This window comes from Helianthus annuus, chromosome 9 (genome assembly GCF_002127325.2).
Source record: "Helianthus annuus cultivar XRQ/B chromosome 9, HanXRQr2.0-SUNRISE, whole genome shotgun sequence".
Lineage (NCBI taxonomy): Eukaryota > Viridiplantae > Streptophyta > Magnoliopsida > Asterales > Asteraceae > Helianthus > Helianthus annuus.
In genome coordinates, this window is record NC_035441.2 from 34,969,978 (window position 1) to 34,993,922 (window position 23,945).

At 36.6% G+C, this 23,945-nt stretch overlaps 1 protein-coding gene and 1 long non-coding RNA gene across 3 annotated transcripts; both read right to left on the reverse strand.

Annotated features, from left to right (window-relative positions):
- Nucleotides 1-1,868: 1,868 nt before the first annotated feature.
- On the reverse strand, nt 1,869-4,164 carry LOC118482028. Its single transcript, XR_004866905.1, has 3 exons — nt 3,974-4,164; nt 3,407-3,472; nt 1,869-2,135 (listed from the first exon to the last, which is right to left on the reverse strand). It is a non-coding gene; the product is annotated as an uncharacterized LOC118482028 (long non-coding RNA).
- Nucleotides 4,165-9,002: 4,838 nt separating this feature from the next.
- On the reverse strand, nt 9,003-17,335 carry LOC110908491 (class V chitinase). Of its 2 annotated transcripts, none has more exons than XM_035977453.1 (7): nt 16,228-17,335; nt 15,756-15,878; nt 15,324-15,481; nt 14,073-14,283; nt 13,734-13,971; nt 13,485-13,635; nt 9,003-9,690 (listed from the first exon to the last, which is right to left on the reverse strand). In XM_035977453.1, exons 1-7 carry the CDS (start codon nt 17,297-17,299, stop codon nt 9,385-9,387), a joined length of 2,259 nt encoding a protein of 752 aa, XP_035833346.1. In that variant the 5' UTR covers nt 17,300-17,335; the 3' UTR covers nt 9,003-9,384. The 2 variants fall into 2 exon arrangements, with proteins under 2 accessions (XP_035833346.1, XP_035833347.1); XM_035977454.1 differs by lacking the exon at nt 9,003-9,690 and adding an exon at nt 10,694-13,206 and having other exon boundaries at nt 16,228-17,306.
- Between the last annotated feature and the right edge of the window lie 6,610 nt (nt 17,336-23,945).

A 23,945-nucleotide genomic window follows, 5' to 3' on the forward strand; every position in this document is an offset into this window, starting at 1 on the left:
TATGCTTATAATATTAAAGAATATGAATATCATTTTAACGTATTTTGCTAAAATTATTAGAAAATTTATGTATTTGACGTATATTTAATTTCCGAAAACTAATTTCTGAATAATTTAGCATGTTCGAGTACTCCCCGAGTACTGTTCGTCTAGGCCAAGTACTCTCAACCCCTCGCTCGACCGACTAGAGAGCTCCTAGTGACTTTTGCAACTATGCATGAAATACATAAACACATCATATAATGACCCGGTTGCACAAATCTTTTTCTTTCTCCAAATCGATTTCGATTAACAAAAGTCAAAACTGGTCCAAATTGGTTCCGACTAACAAAAGTTAAAATTGTTTTCGCTATAACAGGTTTTGGTTCTAAACCAGTTTCTATGTAAAAATGATCGGTTTGATTCCAAAACGGTTTTCAAGTGAAAAGTTGCGATTTTTGACCGGTTCAACAAAGGGGGTTCCAAATAGATCTCAGACCAACAGGTTCAATCGGTTTCAAATCGGTTCCACCCAAACTAGCTAGATGTTCAATTCTGATTCAGGCTATAATCTAGTACGATTCCTCCCCTCTAAAAGACATATGGCTCTAGAAGGTGGGCATGCCCACATTAGCATTTTTAACCCTAATTTGAGAACTTGGCAAACAAGAACGCATGAAATTAGGAACTAGCAAGAAAACCCATAATTTCCGATTCCAATACATGAAAGCCCAAATAAAAAAGACGATTCCAATACATGAAAACCCAAATAAAAAAAACAAAGATAAACCGCAATAAGCGGACACTCTCGATCAAATTTAACGGGAAGGAAGAATACACCTAATACGAAGAAGGAGAAAACTATTCCAACAATGGTAGAAAGCACATAACTGAAGGAATCTTTGATTTGTAAGTTGTAACACTATATTTCCAAATGAAATATGTGAATATGAGCTGAAATGACGAGATAGGAATGTGTAGAACTCTATTTTTGTTAGAGTTGGAAATGATGGAACCTAGGCTTCTAATTTTAGTTATTTAGAAAACATAATATAAAATTACATAGTATATTTTTAATTAAAGTGGTTTAATTGTATGCAAAGACGCAAAAGGGGTCTAAAGGCTCACTGGTATAGTCATGTTGGGTGTATCATTTAACAAGAAGAATGAATGGACACAGTATCAGACCTACAACGCATTTATACCTTTCTCGCTATTTGACCTAACTCGACAGTCCAATAGCCAAAACCCGACTAATCCGATTGTATTTCGCTTCGGTTATCAGACATTCATTCAAATAATAAAAAATCTAATTAACACGAATCCAGAAACTCGAAACCCGATAAACACCTATATTAGGATCTATCATGTCCTATTAAATATATATTTGATATTGAGCTTTTATATATACTTATATAAAATTACTCATGGCTAGTGTTACAAGTCTTAACTTTTTATTTTTCTATTTTAAAATTATTTAAGTTATGACATATAAATCCGGGCCTACGAGTGCAGGGATAAGACTAGTTGTGCAAGCTTGGTTAACTGTAGGTTCGATTAAACGTGGGTAACGTTAACCGATGGTTTGATAATTGAAAAGTGTTAACCACAACCATAACTAATGATCGGTTAAATGTTGACCTTCTCAACTTCTGAAAACTAGAATTTGTCCGAAATTGCTTTGTAAAATGTGATCGTTTTTCAGGACAACGCGAGTTGGCCTCTAATGCAGCTCACAGAGAATAAAAAGTTATAACTCAGCGAGGTAAAAGTTGAGTTATGGTTGCAATATCAACAGAATAGCCATATTCGTTTGTTTTGTCTTTCTTTTCGTCATCATAGTTATTTGTTGAAAAAGCAGGTCTTCTTGGCATAGTGTAACACCCATATTAATTTAATATGAATTTACTACTAAATACGCATTTAGTTTGCGTAAAATACGGGTTAACAAAATAAATTATTAACTTAATATTCATACACGATTAGAGTATTTAGGATTAACATCCCTACTAGTTTAAAACGTACAAAAGTGACATCAAGAGTTACATGTTCACATTTAGTTAAAACAAAATATATTAACGCGGAAGCTTCAAAAGTGTTGTGTTCGATTCTTTGACATGTTGCTTGATCGTCGTCCAGAGTATCGCCTACATTACCTAACATCAAAACCAACTTAAAGGTTAGTTTTGACAACATATAAATAAGTATAATCAAGTTCCGATATCAATAATGAAAATAAAAATAAAATTCCAAAATCATGCCTCCAGCGTGTTGCGAAAGGCGTCCTTTAATCTGTCGCGTGTCGCGACACCTGTCGCGTGTCACGCCCCAACTAAGGGATCCTGTCGCGTGGCGCGGGGGAGACTAATTTCCTGCAGGTCCGTTTCTGAACCTGCATTTTCTGCCCAGCTCAATTTTTCAACAAAAATCAAACTTCAAAGTGTCATAACTTTTGTTCTACTCATCCGATTCGCGTGATTCTTTTTCCTACGCGATGGTAATTTAATTCTCCATCTTATAGAGTTAAGACCTAATATCTAACTTCTCAAAATATAGTGTTTCAAGCCCTCGGCTTGAAATTGATTTACTAAGACTTTTGACCTGTTTAAGGGATTTAAGCAATTTAGTCTAAAACTAGCTCTTTTCTTTTCACACTTCGTAATTCCATATCTAAAATATCTATCTATATTCCATAATCATCATGCAAATTCCTAAACAACCCATATAGGTCATTTGCCCAATTTACCTATCAAGGGCTTTTTGGTCAAATTTTAGTCCCTCATTTACGACGAAGGACTTTCACTAATAATTGACCAAAATATCACTATTAACTATAAATCTAAATATGCGTACCTGGCTCGGGTCATAGCACTGACTCGTTTACATACTTTTTGCTTTAAATTTTCTAGCTAAAACAACGCAAGCATATGTTATTTCTTGTGATCACAAAACTCAACAAGTAGTCGTCAGTTATTATTGTCAAATGGTATTAACACACCATTTGACCCGTTTAGTCGACATGACCATTTATCAAGGTACGATGGTATATTAATACCATCATGCCCCTTGAACCTATTCCAGTTCGTGTCGTGAGTTCTTACTACTTAAAAGACATTTTCTTAAATTGTTCGACCCGTTATAACTTTTACCAAATGGTGTCTTTATTTTGATCACTTATATTTTTAACTATTAATTTGACCCATTTGGTTGTCGAGTGAATTCCATCACCTCAAAGACATACTAACACAACCATTTTCTCTATATCAATATTACACACATTTTAACTATCTATTTTGACCCGTTTGGTTGTCGAGTGAATTCCATCACCTCATTGACATACCAACTCAACCATTTTCGCTATATCAACCTTAAACATATTTTAACTAAGCTTGTCTACATAAATGTAACGGGACGTCAAGTCGCGTACCTTAGATCTTTCCTTTAAGCCGCGTATCGCTCCCGGTTTTATCACCCGCCTTCTCGCTCGAGTCGCCTATAGTGAACAACCCGGCTAATTGTTAAATTGCCATTTTAAAGAATCGCTTTCATCCAATTTTGTGAAAAATCATTACATACGATTCTTTTCAAGTTTCATCATACTTCTATAGTTTTATGTTCTCACTTAGGCAATTTATCGAACACCTTGTGGGTATGATTTATAACCCATTATGTTACATCAAATCTTAGTAAATTCCTAATCACGAATTCTCAATTCATCAAGTAGGTATGTTGATCATGGGCATTTTAACATTACATTTCAGTTTGTTATGAGTTCATATGCTTATTTAACTCTTTAAAATTTCATGAACTCAACCTTTTTCATCAAAACCCACTTATACCTAGACAAACTAAATCCTTCAATTACAAGTTTATGGCTCTAAATCACCAATTTCACATCTAAGGTTCATTCCTAGACTAGTATTCGTTTCAATTTTACTATTATATCTAACATGCATACTAGACATCAAGTTATGAATGTTTGCCATAAACTTACAACATCACCAAACATCAAATTTCGACACCTTGGGATCTCTTAACGTGATTGATCAGAAAATTAGCTTCAACAATGATTATTGTTGAAATCCTTCTTTGATTCTTGGTGATTTGTGAGCTTTAGGGTTTTTGAGAGCGTCCCCCTTTTTGTTGCTCTGCATATGTCGACCAAACACACACACATGTGTGTGTTTTGGTTTTACTTTTTCTTTTAATTAAATCACTTTCATAATAGCCCCTTTTAATCCCTCTAATTCACAAGTTATACAAAAAATGTATTTAGTCATGTTTCTTTATTATTTTTATACATACAACTAACTAGGTTACTTATTCCTAGTTAACTTAGTGGGTTCCGGGGGTTATAACCCGTTTTATTTTAAGTCCCGTTAACTCAGGCCCTTTTATATACTTTATTTTTTTCGAAAAGTATTTATCATCCTTTCAATTAATATTAGGTTTATTTATTTAAATCCTAATATTTACCAGGTAAAATTTTCACTACTAACGGTATTTTACCCGTCATTAATATTAAAGTGGTTTGATACCAATCCCGTTTTTGGGGTGTTACACATAGGCAGACTTTGATATTCATTCTTCAACATGGCTGCAACTTCTAACATTGATGGCCTGTGTGCCCATTTTTTTGGACCCTAAAGATAATGACATTTTTTTTGTCTGTAACTGGTCTAAGATTAAATTATCTGGCTAAGAAGGTTAAGAAGTTTATTTGGCTAAGAAGGCTAGGAAGTGATTTGACAACTCATTTAGTTAATCAAGGGCTAAGATTAAATCAGGGAAATTGAAGGGAAGAAAAGAGGCGCGTGAGTTTGTTTAGGGGTATTCTAGTCAATCCAAGCCAATAGTTTCTCTCTCCTTCAATTCCCCCTATTTTTTAAACGTTAATAACTCTTTCATATGACATTATTTTTTTATAAAAATTTCACCAAAAAAACGAGCGTTTTTTATCTTTACAACAAGTATACTATTGCTATATATTCGAATTTTTTTTTCTAAAACCCAGTTGCGTAAAACGCAATGGAAAAAACCGAGTTGCGTAAAACGCAATGGAAAAAAAAACCTAAAAAATGACATTTTTCTAAAACGCAATGCACTAAAAACACAAAGAAATGTCTTATTTGTAAAACGCAATGGCCAGAAAACACAAAGAAATGTCTTATTTCTAAAACGCAATAGCCTAAAACCTCAAAAGAAAGTGTACTTTCTAAAACGCAATGGACTAAAAGCACATAGAAATGTGTTTTACCTAAAACGCAATGCACCAAAAACACAAACAAATGTCTTATTTCTAAAACGCAATGGCCAGAAAACACTTAAAATGTCTGTTTCTAAAACGCAATGGACTGAAAACACATAAAAAAGTGTTTTACCTAAAACGCAATGCACCAAAAACACAAAGAAATGTCCTTTTTGTAAAACGCAATGGCCAGAAAACAATTAAAAATGTCTCATTCTAAAACGCAATTGCCTAAAAAAACAAAAGAAAGTGTTCTCTGTAAAACGCAATGGACTGACAACACCTAAAAATGTGATTTACCTAAAACGCAATGACTAAAAACACTTCAAGAATGTGTTTTTCTAAAACGCAATGACCAGAAAACACATAAAAATGTTTTAGTTCTAAAACGCAATTGCCTAAAAACACCAAAGAACGTGTTCTCTTTAAAATGCATTGAACCATGACAATAGTTTTGTCTGTGCTGTGAATTGTCTGTGCTGTGAATTGTCTGAGCTGTGAATTGTTTGAACCAATGCAGTTTACGAATGCCATTTTCCAAAGGCAATTTACAGAAATTTAATTTTTCTGATGCATTTTTATTAAAGCAATTTAATCGAAAAAAAATTCCGAGCTGACCCTTGGACCCCACCAGGGGTTGCCGCCTCTGGGATCCCGCTACCAGGGGCGCTGCCCCCCAGACCCCCGCCAAGATCGTAAAACGCAATGATTAAATCAAAAACCTAGATCGTAAAAATGAAATTAAAGAATTTCTTACATGGGTCGAAGTGATTTCTTCAACAATTGACGAATTTTGAATGATTGAAACACTTGTCAGCGCTCGAATCGAACGGATCGAATGATTATCTTCAAAATCACCGGAAAAAAACTAGATTTTGTATGAAATTAAACTGGGTTTTCTTCAAAAAAGTTGAAGAACACGTTGATCGGGTGTTTGAATCATTGATTGGTGACGAAAATCGCACTATAATGTAGTGATTATTGAGATAGAAAGTGAAGAAATGGTTGAAGATGGTGGGTTTTGAAAATGATGAGTTTTGAAGTTACTGGGTTTTGAAAAGGAAAAAGAAATGATAAGATTGACTAAAATACAATTCCTCTTTATTTTAAACTTTGTATTTTATCCTCACCCCTAATAAGTAATAAGCATATGTCAAATAACGTATTACTTTTTATTAATTGTTATAACTTTTATTAGTGGTCCCCTAAATTTGTTTTTCTTGATCATCTTAGAATATGGGGTATGGTGGGGCGGGGATTGGGGCTTGGGTTAGGCATTGGTTAACATGTGGAACAGGGTGGCAGATATGGGAAACCCACAAGAACACACGGTATGGTGGGCGGGGGTTTGGGGGGCGTGGGTTTGGTGGGCTTGTGGGCTGACCGGCTGGGCTGACTCGCTGGGCAGACCCAATAACACAAATTTAATTTTTTTAATAATTTTAAATAAAGAAAATTACAAAAAAAGAAGATTACAAGAAAAAAAAAATTCCTAACTTTTATATTTTTTTTATCTCTTCTCTCAACGCCAAGACTATTTCTAACTCGTCACCCTGTAGGTGATCAATCGGCTGGGATAGAATTTTCAAATCATCCCGTCTTTGTTTCAGGGCATCTCTAGCTTCTTTGCTCCTTCGTATTTCGGCCCTTTGTTGTTGGAATACGTTGAATGTATCCAACTTGCATGAAATGTCATCCAACTGGTCGCTGTATATTCCCCTACGCGAGCCAGAACTCCCAGCTGAAGGCGACGCCGTTTGTTTTTGAGCACGCCCGGCTTGGAACCCAAGCCCCAAGGGGCCATTCACAACGGATCTTTTCTTTTGCCCATTCACAAACCGCCATGTCACCTTGGTCCCCCGCCCCACGCCCGGCTTGAAACCCAAGCCCTAACACTGTGTTCCAGAGATTTACTTAACAGGGGGAGGGGAGGGGAGGGGAGGGAAAATGGTGTTCCAGAGATCCACTTAACAGGGGGAGGGGAGGGAAAATGGGGTTTTTTTTACCTGAAAATAGTCTTTCCAATTTGGAAAGACATGGAGGGGAGGGGAGGGGAGGGGAGGGGAGGGAAGGGGAGGGATTTTTAACTCGGGAACACACCGTAAGGGACCACGTCCCAACCCAAACCCACCCGAGGTGGTGCCTTAAACATTTTACCCCAACCCACGCCCCAACCCAAGCCCCATACCCACAGCCTTAAAGACAATTCAATTCTTTCACGTAAAAGCAAGCTATCAACTCATCTTTTTCAAGAACTTTCATGTGAAGTTCTCAAGGTCTCTACTCAAGTTATATTTATGGACTTGATTTTTTGTCAATTCAAATTCAAAATTGGTTTATTAGAAATATGTATGAACGTGTGTGAAATAAGATCAAAGTTGTCAAGTTCATAAATCTTATCAAATCATTATTTTCTTTTGTTACAGGAACTCTAATATATTTTGATTTTTTTTTTGAAAATATGTTATTCTTAATACATAATAGATAGTCAAATATTTTAACATCTTAATATTTTAATAACTCTCTTACGAGAAAATAAATAAAAAAAAACCGAGTATCCTTGTATCTAAGGCATATCACCTTCCCCTCACTTTTTTTTTTCATTTTATTAAACAATTAATTTATTTTAAATTAAATTTGTTAAACATTTAATAAATAAAATAAAACCTTTCGGTAATAATTTAAAAAATACATAACTAAAGGAAAAAAAACTACATAACTAAAAAACATCTACAAATTTAAAAATAAACAAAACCTCCATTTTTTTGAAAATTTTTCCTTCCATCTTTGTCGTCGCTTCTCGTTTTCTAGGTGGAAGATGATCGATGTTGGTAGTTATTTTTATATTCTTACCTCTCGGCCACTTTTTGGCTTTTTTTTTTCATCCATAGCCTCTCCGCTTGTACATTATATGAAGCGCGGATAACTTACTCATTAACTATCTATATTGGATTTTTCAGGGGATTGATCTTTTGACGATAATGCCTTTTTTTACTTTGTCCCTCCTGATGGGCCGTTGCGGTTATTAAATTGGCACATCATAGTCGAACTCAGGTTCATCATTAATATTAATGTAGCAACATGCATCCGAACCACCAACCCAATATTTTGCCAACTCAGATGTTTTAAACCTTTTTGCCATTGCATCCTCGTTTGGCACCGGGTCCCACTTCAAACACTTGCAGAATATTTCCCATGCCCCCACATGCTAAAACGTCTTGAAACAACATCATCACTTGTCTCACTAAGCTAATGGATGTAGGCATTGTTGTAATAACCAGCAAACCATCATATCTTTGTGTTCATGTCTCTATGCTGAATTAGAGTTCATTTTCTTGTTTAGAAAATAAATTTCTTGGTAGTTGGTTATGCTATACAAACATCCAAAAGCAGTAGCTGTTGTTGGTAGTTAATTAGTTTGTGATGATGGAAGTCTGGATGGAATTATAGGGGTACTCACCCTTTGGCTGGCCAAAAATTTTCTTTTAGCAGAGGTATTTAGTATTTTAGTGTCCCTTGCTTTCTTGTACTTTGACAACAAATTGTAGCTTGTAGAGTAATTGAAGCTAATGAAAAATAAATATTGTGTTGAGTGTTGTGGCTCTATTGTGGCGAAACCGCATGGAGGCATGGCATTTTCAATAGAATAGTTGCTAGATAATAAGGTAGGTTTAGGGATCATTAAGTTCAATCTCATTTTGCTGGAAATGTGTTATTACTGTTCTTATTTACTGTTTTGTTGTGGCATATTTTTCTAGTGTGATGAAAAAGAAAGTATGTAATATATATATATATTTTTTTGAAAGGTAAACTTCAATAAAACAGGCCGAGCCGGCCTGACCAAAAAACGCAGGACCGCACCAAAAACAAGCTACAACATGTACAAAAGAAAGTATGTAATTATCATAGAATTCTAAAAAAAGACTTTATGACTTGCTTTCCCAAATTTCCCTAAAAATGGAAGAAAATTAAGTGAATATTCCCTATCATCAATAGTGAATCATAGATCACCGGGCCTTGACCCTCCGATTACTGGAATTTGGCCCAATTTGCTTTGTAAAATGTGACTTTTTGGGGAAAACATGAGTTCCGTCTTGAATGCAGCTCAGAGTGAATAAAAAGTTGTGATTCCACCACTGCTTAGTCATAGTTACAACTCAACGAGGTGAAAGCTGGGTTATGGTTGCAATATCAACAGAATACACGTTTTCATTGGTTTTATCTTTCTTTTCATCATCATATTTATTAGTTGAAAACGCAGGTCTTCTTGGCATAGGCAGATTTTGATATTCATTCCTTAACATGGCTGCAACTTCCAACATTGATGGCCTGAGTGCCCATTTTTCTTCTACACACAAGAGGGCCACCTGCATGCATCTTATTAATTTATATGTTGAAAAATCATCATCCAATGTAGGATCTATGAACTCCACTCCTGTGCCTTCTTTCCACAGAACGTATGCCTGAATGTTTTCATGGTCAACCATCAAAGTTATACATCTTTGTGCAATTCGTTTAAAAATACCACAACATTATAAGTTACTATATAAATATAGTCGGTTAATATTCATATACATATACATATATGCATGACATATGTATTTATCAAGGGGATGGTCCAAATATTAATCAAGGAAAAATTTTGAGATCCATGGGAAATGAAAAGAGTAAAGTACAGATTTTCCGTCTAATTCTTTTAGTAAAAATTCAAAAAAATCAGTTTCGACATTTCGAATTTAGGTTTTTACGAGTTGTTTACTTGTGAACATTCAAGTTTAGTAAGAAAAACTAGACAATCCATAGTATTCACAAGTAAAATCAGAAAGTTAATTGAAGATTTGCAAAGGTGCTCATAACGAAGATGGTTTTAGTAGTGTTTAAATGTTAACCCTCATAATTGGGAAGGAAATTTTGAAGTTTTCATGAGTGTTCATATGTGAAAATCTGTACTGGTTGATTAAAATTTTGAAGGTTTCATAAGTTTTAGAATAAATTCATTTGGTAGGAAAGTAGTATAAAAAGGAGGTGCCTCATTTGGTACGACTCACCTCGAAAGTAACTTGTATAGCTCCCTTGTAAAGTGTTCTCAAAGCAATATAAAGTGTTCTTGTTTTATATATCTCAAGAGGGATCGTGGTTGCTTCATGCTTGGCGTGTGAAGAGCAACCGTGCAAGGTAGCGTGTATGAAAAGGAGTGAGTAAACATTTAAGGAACAAGTCCACCTTAAAAGGGCTGAATCATTGGTGTTTAAGTGTAAATACTTGCCATGGTTGAAGTTAGGGCCAATATCACAATGAGTCCAAAGCAGGACGAAACCTATAAGGTCAGTTCTTATTGAGATAAGCATGTTGCGGGGCACTTCTTAACACATGTCTATGAGTCTATGACATTAGGCTCTTTATAAAATCTAATTTATTATACCATTCGTCTTTCTTTTCAAACTTAGTTTATTGGTATTTTTTTTAAAATTTAGTCTCCTATTTTTATTGCATACCGACACCTCTAAAAGGGATTACTAAAGCTAAAATATGATTTGGGATTTCGTGTTTCTTAGCATGCATATATTCAGCCGATTATATTGGCTGATATATTGTGATTATTGTTTAATATTTGTAACTGTTTTGGTGTAACAACTGGCATGATTTGGTTTCCTTATTTATCATTCCCCTATTTAAAGGGTACTCTTTATCAATCAAAGGCATTTCAGAATTATACACCATAAACTCCTTTATAGTATTAGAGCAATTCTGATATCCTTCTTTCAACCTTCCGCCGCCTCCCTTTGTTTTTTTTTCTGTTCGGATACGTCCGACCAGTCATCATGATGAATAAAGATGCTGTCGAACAGCCCCCAAAGCCTCAATCTTTACATCGTACATACTCTGTCACAAATATACAGAGTAAGATCCGAACCCTAGATGGTACCAATGTCACGTATTCTCAATGGATCAGGCTGTTTCGCTTACATGCTGTCGCCTACAAGGTGATGGATCATATTGATGGTACTGCCCCTCCGGTATCCTCATCTGCTGAATATGAGGCCTGGAAAGAAATCGATGCGCTTGTCCTTCAATGGATATTCAGCACGCTCTCTGATGCCCTTCTTAAACGAGTCATGGATAGCAGCACTGCTACGGCTCATGCTGCGTGGTCCAAACTTGAGAAGATATATCTCAGCAACAAGAAGGCGCGTGCTGGATCATTGGAAACAAAGTTCTGTAATCTGTCTTTGTCGGCTTGCTCCTCCGTTGAAGCCTATTGTCAGCAATTGACTGACCTTGCAAACCAACTGGCCGATGTCGATGTTCCTGTGACCGAATCCCGTCTTGTTCTTCAACTGGTAAGGGGTCTCCCAGCCGAGTTCAATACTACTGCAGCCCTTATAAATCAGAATGGTGTTGATTGGGATCAAGCCGTTAGTATGCTACAAGATGAAATTCTGCGTTTAGACGCCCAAAAAGACTCTCATTCCACTGTTTTAGCCGCCACATCCTCTCAAACCACTCCTCAAAACAACCAGCAGACTCCCTCTTCAGACCCCAACTCCTCTTCCACTCGTGGTACACTCGATTTGCTAATTACATTACTTCTCATGGCTTTCGTAGTAGTGCATGCGACAACTCTTTGTTTGTTTACAACCGGGATTCATCCAACATTGCCTATTTGCTATTGTATGTGGATGACATAGTAATTACAGCCTCCAATAACACACTTCTGCATAACATCATTGCAACCTTATCAAAAGAGTTTGCTATGACTGATTTGGGTCGCCTGCATCACTTCTTGGGAATTCAAGTCTCCCAACAGTCTCATGGTATCTTTCTCTCACAGGCACAATATGCTAAAGATATCATTGCCCGGGCTTCTATGTCTGCATGCAAACCATGTACCACCCCGGTGGATCTTTCGTCTAAACTCAGCGGTACAGATGGTCCTTTGTTTTCTGATATAGGAGTCTTGCAGGGGCCCTACAGTACCTACCTTTACCCGACCCGATATTTCTTATGCCGTTCAGCAGGTGTGTCTATTTATGCATGAACCTCGGGATCCTCATTTTGCTTTTATGAAAAGAATCATCCGATATATCCAGGGCACCATTGATTATGGTATACGTATCATAAAGTCTGCTTCGCGTTCTTTGATAGCTTACTCTGATGCTGACTGGGGTGGTTGCCCGGACTCTCGGCGTTCCACATCAGGATACTGTGTTTTTCTTGGCGATAACTTGATCTCTTGGTCCTCCAAAAGGCAACCCACAGTTTCACGTTCCAGTGCAGAAGCCGAATACAGGGGTGTTGCTAATGCAGTGGCTGAAGCAACCTGGCTGCGAAACCTTATGCTCGAGTTACATACTCCTCTTCAGCATGCCTCGGTTGTTTACTGTGACAACGTCTCTGCAGTGTTTCTATCCAATAATCCAGTTCAGCATCAGAGGACGAAGCACATCGAGATAGACATACACTTTGTTCGGGATAAAGTTCGTGTAGGTCATATCCGGGTTCTTCATGTGCCTTCTTCATTGCAATATGCAAATACTTTTACCAAAGGGCTCCCACGACAGCTGTTCCAGTCCTTTCGATCCAGCTTGAGCGTCTGTCCTCCGCCCGCTCAAACTGAGGGGGTGTCTTAGCATGCATATATTCAGCCGATTATATTGGCTGATATATTGGGATTATTGTTTAATATTTGTAAGTGTTTTGGTGTAACAGCTGGCATGATTTGGTTTCCTTATTTTCCCAGAATTCTGTTGTATCATTCCCCTATTTAAAGGGTATTCTTTATCAATCAAAGGCATTTCAGAATTATACACCATCAACACCTTTAGTGTTATCCTTGCGGGTATTGTTGAAGTTGATAATTGATGTTGGTATCATCTACATTCTTGTTATCATTCTGGTTTTGCTTTCCACAATGATGATTTGTCTAGTTCTTTCAAATACTTATTCTACTAAAGTCATCCTACACATCCTGCTTATCACTAGAGGAAAATAGTTAACTTGTGTTAGCAATTGAGGAACATAGGAAGCATATTATTTGGTTAAAAATGATGAATATGATCATGTTAATAAGAAAAAGAAAAAGGACAAAACAAAATTTATAGAAGACCTTAAACTTATTCTGCATGAATTTTATGTTAGTCTCTTTCTTTCAGGTTCTTAGTTCTTATGGCATCGTTTCTAGTAAGGGAACTTACTTATTAGTTATTGAGAAAAGCAACTTACATATTCGAGGAGATACTGAAAAAAAGCAACTTACATATTCAAGGAGATTTAGGTTTTGATGCGGCCCATAGACGTTATAGTTCTTCTTCCCACTTAGGATTTGCAGAAGGAGAACCCCAAAGCTGTAAACATCATATTTTCGAGAGTATACACCTTCTTTTACATACTCAGGAGGAACACATCCGCTGCATTGCACCAAGGAAACAGTTTAGCGTCTAAAGAATCATGATATATCAATAATAAAAATATGTGATTAACAATATCGACTTTTGAGCATACTTACTACGTTCCAACAATTCGGTCAGTACTTGCTATGTTTTCATTGTTCTGAAAGCTTTTTGCTATACCAAAATCTGATATTTTAGGCTTCATTTCAGCATCAAGTAAAATGTTGCTTGCTTTCAAGTCTCTGTGAACTATTGTTAGCCTTGAGTATTCTTGGAGATACAGAAGTCCTTGGATTATCCCTTCAATTATTTCAACCCATTTCTCCCAGTTCAACATTGACCTTTTGTGTGGATCTACATGAGTAGTTTTATATGGTTAGTATAATTTTGTTTAAGTAAACTAAGATGTAGGTTCATATAATCGTTTTAATACCAGGAATATAGAGAATTCTCACCAAAGAGGTAGAAGTCTAAGCTTTTATTTGGCATGTATTCATAGATCAACATCTTTTCTTCCCTTTCGGTGCAGAACCCCAAGAGTTTTACTAGATTCACGTGTTGTAGTTTGGTTGCAAATGTAACCTCGTTCTTGAACTCCTCGATTCCTTGTTTAGAATTATGTGAAAGTCTTTTTACTGCTATTTCTTGTCCATTTGATAATTTTCCCTAGTGATACAAAAATTGTACAATAAAACAATAAGATGATAAAACCATGGTAAAATAATAACAAAATCATGTACATAAAACCTCTATAAACTAATACCTGATAAATTAATAACCTGGATAAAATTAATAATTTGTCTAGTCCCGCTACACCACCACCCAGTGACGAAATTAGAAGAAAAGTTAAGTGGTAGCACGAACTAATTTTTTTTGTTCAAAAGTAGCCAATACTTAAAACGAAGAATGAGAAAAAAAAATTACACTAAAAATGTATTTCGCCAACAGTGGACCCATGTCTTTTTCTAGGGGGCGGAAATATAAAAAAGTAAACGGTCCACTTCGGGCTAGGTGCGTTCAAGTTGAATCACATACTAAATAGATAAAACCCAATTAAGTTTTAAATACATAATAATAATTCGTCAATTTGCAAGACCCGAATGAATTATTTGTTGAAAGCTATGCATACAATATTCTAAACTGATGTTCAAATTTATAGTTTTATAATATAATTCAAAGGAAAATAAGAATTATAGTTTCTATATGTCGAAGTCAAAGGATGGTTGGGTAGACATACATATGACACTCTACCATTAATTTTCAATATTAAAAAGACTTTTACACCCTCACACCAACCAATGCAAAACCACATCTTCTTCTTCCTCCTTTCACGGAAGTTCCAAAACTTAAACACAGAGCCACTTTGCATCTCCGGCTAACCAGAAAATCTTAAGTGATGTTATATTTAGTGGGGATTGGGGGCAACAGAGGGGCTTAACCATATCTTTAGGGGGCATTATGGCTGCACCTCCACCGGACTAGTCGGTCCGCCTTGTTCGCCTGAAAATTTGAGGGGTAGCACGGGCTACCCCTCCCACTATGCTACATCCGCCATTGCCACCATCCAAAACTTAAAAAACACCCTACCCCCCCAAGCTAAATGCTAAAAACTAAAACATAAAGCTAAACCCCCAAAAAACCTAAAACATGACTTCGATGATAGTTAAATATGAATAAGTGACCTGTAAAACAAAAGAATTTAGTACCTTGTAAACTGGTCCATACCCCCCTTCTCCAAGCTTGAATTCTTCCGAGAAGCCATTTGTAGCTTCTTTTATGTCTTCAAAGCTAATTGCTTGCTGTTTATGGTAATATGATTTGTCCCTGTTCATCATCCTCTTCATCATGATCATCAACTGTTTCACTGTTAAAGCAAATCAACATTTTTTCTTCACTTACACATTTGTTCTGTACTTCCTAATACCTATAGAAACTTTAGTGTAATTTACAAAATAATGATTGATCTAGTAACCTTTTTAATTAAATCACATTAGAATTTGATGATGAATATATCAAGTATATGATATCGACATCATCTTTTAAAAACATAAACCCGTTCGTCATTTTTTATTTTTTATTTTTTATTTTCAGGGGATGCTGGAAATTGGCAACTAAAATATGAAAGGTTATAGGTCTACCTTTTGATATGATCCTTTTCCTCATGTAACAGATTATGCAGCCTAGTAGAAGGATAAAGGAAGCAGCTGTGCACAAACTAATCGCCAATAGTCGCTTGTGGCGGCTGTAGTTATCTTCTTGTGCTGCAAAGTTTGTCATGGAATGGAAGCATTCACTTTTCAAACTACTTTTGTGTGTAGTAATCGATCAAAAGGCTGAAAGTCGCCCAAAGTATATTTCCAAAGGTAAGTATGGTGAAAATGTAATAAAGTTTACCTAAATTTATGGTTTTCGTAATCATATGGATCAAGTAATGACCTCTATTGATCTATACGAAAAATACATTATTTATTTCGTATACCATACTCGCCAGCCTATTTTATCACCTTAACTGATTTGTACTCTGATTTTTGTATCTGTAAGTGATATGTTTCCAGCCGCATCACACGGGTAAACGACTAGTATATATATGTATATCTAATTTGTACTTACCAGCAGCTTTTGAGAGTTCCCAGTTGTAATCATTTGGGACCTGCCATACATTATAACCAAGAAGCCCTTTCCCTTTTGCATAAGCAACTTTATTTCTGATAGCCTCCACATCATCAAACCCAATCCAAAACGACCCAATTGTACAATAATTTATCACGTACGTTGAATTATACACCGAATCAACACCATAACTCCTCAAGTACTTCTTGATATACTCATAGCTCATTGTCCCATCTCTTGTTATAGCAATACCTTTTGCCGGTGCACCAATGCCATTATCTTTCGGGTCCATAAGGGTCCACGCGTAGCCATGATATGCTAAACCCAACACCAGCTTGCTAGCAGGTAATCCCCTTTTGATCCATTCCTTAATACCATAATCCGTATTCACTTTGCTAGATGGATCATACAGGGCTGAATGAGCAGCCGTGAAATTATCGATCTTAGATGTATGATAGTCATATGATAGAATATGTACCCAATCAAAATTCTTGCATACCGAGTCAACCGGGTAACTCACTAAGTCAAGTTCAGGCGAGTAATGAGCTCCCATGGTCAAGATCAGTTTTTCTTGATCCACAGCAACTCGCCACTCGTTGAACAAGATGCCCAAGTTAGACATGTTTCCCTTTGTTCTTAACAAAGTAGTTACATAAAGATCTAGCCCTTCAAACCCGTAAAGCCGGGCCATTTTGATTGAAGACCGGATGAAACTCTTTCTGTAAGCCGGGTCTGCAGTCATTAATAAAAAGTTGGATGAATTCCCGCCGTCCCCAAGGTTTCCATTCTGTGTGAATATCGACAAAAGTGGTTTAACCGATGGGTTGCTTTTCTTGACCATGGATGCAAACGTGGATACATAAGGCTGATCTGATGCTGATAGAACGAGCTCGTGGGTTGATGGGTTGATGTATGCAAAAGCACATATGAGGTGAGTGAATAGAGGTGAGTTTATGTTGGGTATTGGGTATTCGCTACCGGTGTACCAATAACCAGCTTTGATCCATGTTTGTGACCTTGAAGTTTTCCATTGTAAAGAGAGAAAGATGAAGAGAAGATGAAGGATACCCATGAAACTGGACAATAATTACAAGGAATATTGGTAAGGATATATATATTTTTTTAACATAGAGTCGTGCTTTATTTGTACAAGCAATTATGATGCTTTTATATTGATCACGAAGTTTCCACTTACTTTCCTTCAATGAAATCAAATGAAACTCGTAAACAAAATGTGTATAATCATGGTCAATTACCGATGAATTTCCGACAAAGAAAATAAGTTCAAACACAACTAAAAATAAGATTAAATTTCACTTTTTGTCATTTATATATTAAAAGGTGTCCTTTAAAAGTTTTAACTTTATTTTATGTCTAGAAACACATGTTTTATATCATTTTAAGTACTTTACACCAAACTGATTTAAATTACTCGGTTGGGTTTTATTTAAGAAAACAGCAAAAATGATATTTCATAAATAAATGCATCAGATCCCCTTTCTCTCTCTATGGTATACAAATAAATAAACACACATATTAATATAAATAAATTAGTCACTCATATCTCTCTCTCTTCTCTCATCCACCATCACCACCACCACCACCATTCCTCACCACAACTGCCACAACCATTGACCACCGCAACCACCACCACAATCACCATAAAATTACATCAAAGAAACTCAAAAAATTACAACAAATATGTTATATCAATTTGTTTATATGAACATCAAAGAATCTATGCTATCAATAATAATTTGTGTATATGAACATCAAATAGATGTATAACATCAAATAGATCTATAACAAATATGTTAAATCAATTTATTTATTCGATCAATTGAGTGAAAACGAAGACAATTCATAAAATTACAACAGATCTGTCGAATTAATTTGTGTATATGAACATCAAATAGATCTATAACAATCAATAATAAAACAATTTCTGCATTATGCTTACGAAACCTTAGATACACCACTTTTCATTTCACTGTTCCCAACCACTGTTGTTGTCCAATAGTGGTTTCCAAATAACTGTCCTCCATTATTCCAACAGAGGATGCCACGTGGACAGATGTTAGCCGTCAGATCTTTGTAACTGCTGCCACGTCAGCATTCACTTTTTCACTTTTATAAAAACCCTGTTTCATCCCCAAACAAAGCTTTACTGCCGTATCGAATTCAAAATTCATCAAAGCGGTTTCCATCTTCTTCTTCAAAATTCTTCTTCAACCCTTCACAAATTTCTATTCCGACCATGGCTCTGACAATCAAAAACCCACACAACTATCTTCCCATTTTTGAGAAAACAGACAAAAATACTGCCTATCACTCAATAATTGATGTTCTTACATCATCAAAATACAAAGCGATTCTTATTGCCAATGCACCAATCTATCAAGATACACTCCATGATTTCTGGGCAAATGCTGAAATTCAATCACAAAAGAAAGTGCCATATGCTATCACTTCCAAGGTCGGAGGAACCCTTATTGCAATTTCCCCAACTACCATATCAACAAGATTTGGGTTGAATGACCTGGCAGGTAAGACCTCTTTTGACAAAAATGAACTTCATGCAGAATTTATTGAGAAGGGGTATAAATGACTGTTAAAAGGAGTTACTATGTATAAACCAAATTTTCCTGCTCCAACGAAATTCTTTTTCCATGCCCTCTTGACATGTCTTTCTGCTAAGACCACTACGTTCAATGAAATAACACTAAAAAATCAGTACTTGGGTTATGCTATTTTAACAAAATCTGATTTTAACTACTCACAAGCATTGTTTTTTTATTTGGTCACAAATGTGAAGAACATTCAAAAGGGGGCAAATAATGTTTTTTTGATGTACCCCCAGACTATTAAACTACTAACTACAAAAACAAGCTTCACAAAAAGATTTTCAACAAGGTGTAGCCTTAAAAATAAATAGTCTTACTTCTTAAACTTTTACTCGCCTTAGGGAAAAAGAGTCAACTGTTTCTAAAACACAAGCAAAGGGGGAAGAGCCTATTTTAGTTAAGTCCACAACTATTGCTCAAACCTTTGTTGCTGAGCCCACTGCTCCTAGTGATCATAACACCACAACCGGTGTTGTGAAACCCACACCAGCAAAACCTAAAAAGAAACATGTCAAAACCAAAAAGCCTACCAAAACCAATAAAAAAGGGTCCTCTGGAAGATGAGATCCTAGAGGTTAACCCAGTGACAATACAAATGTCACTTGAAACCACTGCTGCTACTTCCTCACAACTGTTGGAAAGATCTCAACCCATCCAAACTCCTCATGTATCCTCACAAAAGGATCATGTTGTAAGCACTGGGACACCACATAATGAAGCATACATTTCTTTTGAAAATATGCTTAAAAGCCCTTCTCCCGGGGTAATGTCACTTTCTACACCACAACCTTCTTCTCCAATTCCACCAACCATATTACCACTGTTTGAAGCAATTGAAACTCAGACTCAAAATAGTCCCTCTCACCAACACATTGCTGAGAGTATAACCCGACAAATGACTGTGTCTGAACCAATTCAATATGCTATCCCACAAACAGTTGAGGAGGTTACACCCCTTGAGTTTTACGAAACTCTGGGTGGTAGTTCAAGTGGAGTAGCCACTACAACTGTTCAATCCATTGATTTACAGTTGGACAGTGGTTTCATACTTAAGACTCCCTTGAAGGCAACCACTGTTGAGGCTACAACTGTAACCTCTGCTCCAGTGGGAAGTCCCCAGAACCAAGAAAAATGGGCATTTGTTTCTGATGATATGGAGTCTTCTTCTATTGCCAAAACAAATACAACCACCACTTGTGGAAATTCAGATGATCTTATTAAATTCGGTGATGAATTAAGATATAAGGATTTGACAGATAGAATGTCAACCATTGAAACATCTATTGTTGAAATGAAAGAAATGATGAAGCAGATGACGGAGAATTCTAAAAGTCAACCTAGCATTTAGCAAATTGCTGATGAGCTATGGAAGTCAGTGCAACCCATCCTTCATGCTCAGAAGAATTTGTCTGATTCCAACCACAACACTCACATGGAACTTATCGAATTATGGTTGATGCCAGGTATAAAGATATAAAAGCAGACATCAGGGCATTAAGGAACTTTTGCTCAAACTAACTGGCTTTTCCCCAACACCAATATTTGAAAAAGATGATGGTGATGATGCCAAAAAGGGGAGAAAGATTCAATGAGGAATTTGGAACCTAATTCAAAAGCAAAGGCAAAAGCAAAAGCAAAACCAAAGGTCCAACACCAGCCAGAGTCTGCTAAACAACAAACATCTTCTGCAAAAGCTTCAGAAGCTGGAAAAAGAAAAGGGATTGATAAGACCCTAAACAAGAAGGCTGAAGAGATAGCTTTAGAAAAGTAGAAGAAGCAAGATACAGAGGAAAACAAAGCTTACAATTGGGAGAAAGAACAGGAGGAGAAGAGGAAAAAGGAAAACATTGGTACTTCACAAAGAAGAAAATCTTTTAGAAATAATAGACCACCAATTACCACCCTTTTTAAAACCATTGCTACTCCTACAAAACCTATATCCTCTGCTACACCCAAAACCAAACCTTCCCCAAAACGACCACCACAAAAGAAGCTAAAGAAAGCTTCACCACCATCATCACTCATTCACCCAACAGATGCTAATGCAACAAATGTATCAGCAGATGTTAGCCAAACAACTGCTGAGACACCAGTGGTTTCAGTAGATGTTTGCCTACCCTTTGTCATGATCATTTTTAATACACCACCATCAACCCAACCACCTCCAACACCACAAAGATTTCCTTCATGCCCACCTTCACCACCTAAACGACCTCCATCTCTAAAAATCAGTTATGTACGCAAGAGAAAAACTTTTATTGTACAAAAAGATGATGAGGAGATTCCATCACCAATCCCCTTATCATCTGTTCCTTTCAAACCATTCTATCCTCATCACTTCCACCTAAAAAACCCATTTCAATCCATCTAGTTGCTACATTACCATCTGTCATTCCCCCGACCGATTAATATCCTCTAGAGTTGCACATTGTTTAAGGTGAAATTGAGTCATTCTTCAAAATAGAGGATCCATAAAAAAGATCCTTCCCATCTCTCTATGGCTTCAGGCAGCCTCAAAACTTAGATGAGTATTTGAAAATGAAAGTAAGACAGGCTGAGCTGATAGCTAAAGAAGAAAGCATAAGGTTGGGTGCCAAGAAATACCAAGGTCAATTATCACATGAGCTTAGCAAAGTCAGAAAGCTTGAAGAGTATGGTAAAGACCTTAGTAAATCCATGTCTGAGAGAATAATAAGTACTGAGCTTGACAAGGAACTGAGGGATGACTATATTGAACACATAATGAAGCACAAGCCTTACAAAGAAACCAGGGCTCAATTCAAAGACTAGTCATCAGATGCTCTCAGAGAAGAAATTGAAATAATTGCAAAAATGCTAAATGATCCTTCAAAAAGGCCAACTCCAGCTAATTGGAAGAAAGCCAAGCAAGTGGATCCAGGTGAGGCATTAAAACTTAAGAGAATGAGAGCAGAGCTTATGGCTGCTGATTATGGTTCAGCTAGATCAATTGCCAGATGGTCAAAACTTAATATAGTAGAGACCTATAGAAAATTGGAAGAGCTTAGAGCCAAAGATCCCATTGTTCCTCAAAAACCAGTCTATCCTACAACCACTACTGGCATGCCTCCACTGACACAAACCTCCAAAAAGCTTCTCTCAACATCTCCTTTACCCGCAAATGCCTTAAATCAATTAAAAAGGCAAAAGCAGACTGAGGAGGAAGATGAGCAGAGGTTTGAAGAATACAGAAAAGAGGCAATCAAATATCAGATTGAGTTCCACATGGATGATGCTGCTGACCAACTCACTGCTCAGTTAAAGAAAACTATTGAAAAGTTGTCAAGCAGATATCATTCTCCAAAATCATCTTTAATAAGTCTTGTCCCAAGAAAACCATCTGATCCAAAAATACCAAAGTGGAAGTCATCCTCAGATACCCATATATTGACTTTGCTCAAATCAAATGGTGATGTTGAAAGGATAAAAATGGAGGATGCGTATGGTCTGAATGCAAGTGACCTTCAAGATCTTTTGAACCTTCAACTTGAAAGAGATGATGAAGAAGAGATGATTTCCTTGGACTTTGAATTAGAGTTCAAAGGGAAAATCCGGGAAATGTTGATGAGAAATAAAGATCAAGAATAAAGAAGGGTTTTGGCATCATCTGTTCTATGGGGATACTGTTGGCTCATGTGGATCCCACCTGAAGAACAGATGATTGAAAGCCAAAATAATTCTGCAAACATCTGATCCTTCAAATAACAGTGCTTGAATACCTTCTTCCTTCAATGGCAAAGTCATCAAACAACTGCTGCTTCTAAGGTCTGCTACAAGCTAAGGTCTCATGGTTCATAAAGTCTGCTAAATTTAAATTGCTATTGAAGACAAAGGTCTACAGGAAACAAAGGTCTGATCACCCTTTGAAGAAGGTCTGCTAAAGCTTCAACAGAGGATATAGCTCATGAAAGGATTGGATCATCAGATGTTGTAACCAGTGTTTTGTAATACAATAGTGTTTAGCTTAGCAGAGGTTAGAAGTTGTTATAATTGTTAGATGTCATTGTCTAGGTGACGTCAGCATAGATTCCACAGTGGTTAGGTTTGTACTATAAATAAAACAGTGCATGTTGTCACACCCCCAAATTACCAGACGCGAAAACCCCGCAGGACGTGTGACGTACCAGGATCTAGCTACCAATCACATTGAACTCATAACATGATTTTAAATAAAAACTTTCATTCATTTAACATAAAGTATTACAATACGTTAAATGTGTTTCAATATATACAGCGGAAGCGTAAATCATTTGTTAAGTGTTTCATAAACCACATGTACGAAAACCATCAGACTTGCCTTGCGATTCCATATATCTCGACCCATGACCACTCCAGCATCCCAGACAGCAAGTTCCAATGATATAACCCTATGGACCTGCAAGCATGCAGACAAGTGTATCAGACGAGGCTGGTGAGTTCAAAGTTTGTTAACACATTTTAGTTACCATATATAAGTATAACACATTTCAATGATTTGATGTCGTTAATAACTCGATTACCGCCGATGGCTTCAGATTATTTGCCCTATTCCCCAAAGCCTCTATCAAAGCAATGGTCAAGACTGGGATCATTAGTTCACTCCCGACCTCCCCGGTGTGGTGTGAGGTTGCCAAACCTAAATAGCGCTATTAACTAATACCCCGTTGCCTCCCCGGCAATAATCAGTAGAAGGGACTTGATTGATAGATATGAGTGTATTAATCAACATCCCAAAAACCCGACATTTCTCCCCGGAACGTTTACCAAATGTCCCTCCCCGGGACGCATGCTTGGAAAAAGAGCAGTGAACTCACCTTAGATTGCTCGGTATGTTACATTACATTACCCGTTCCAAGTTGGTCAACCATACCCTACCGTGGTTACCAAGAATAGTCAGTTTCGTAAACACGCATCTCATTCATGTATTCAACACATTACACGTAATACCATTGTCACATAGCACGTAGCAAGCATTTGGATTTCATACATGTTTATAACGCAAGTTCATGTTTTCAACAATAGTTGACCATGACATCAGGTTCATAAAGAAACACGTACTATTCCGAATTACATTTATCACAAAGATCACCGTTCAAC

Excerpts from the sequence above, each read along its gene's own strand:
- LOC110908491 (XM_035977453.1), bottom strand. The coding sequence starts at position 17,299 with ATGGGTATCCTTCATCTTCTCTTCATCTTTCTCTCTTTACAATGGAAA. Across the intron at positions 15,879-16,227 it reads GGAACTCTCAAAAGCTGCTG|CACAAGAAGATAACTACAGC; the intron begins GTAAGTACAAAT and ends CAAACTTTGCAG. Across the intron at positions 9,691-13,484 it reads ACCTAAATCTCCTTGAATAT|GCATACGTTCTGTGGAAAGA; the intron begins GTAAGTTGCTTT and ends GAAAACATTCAG.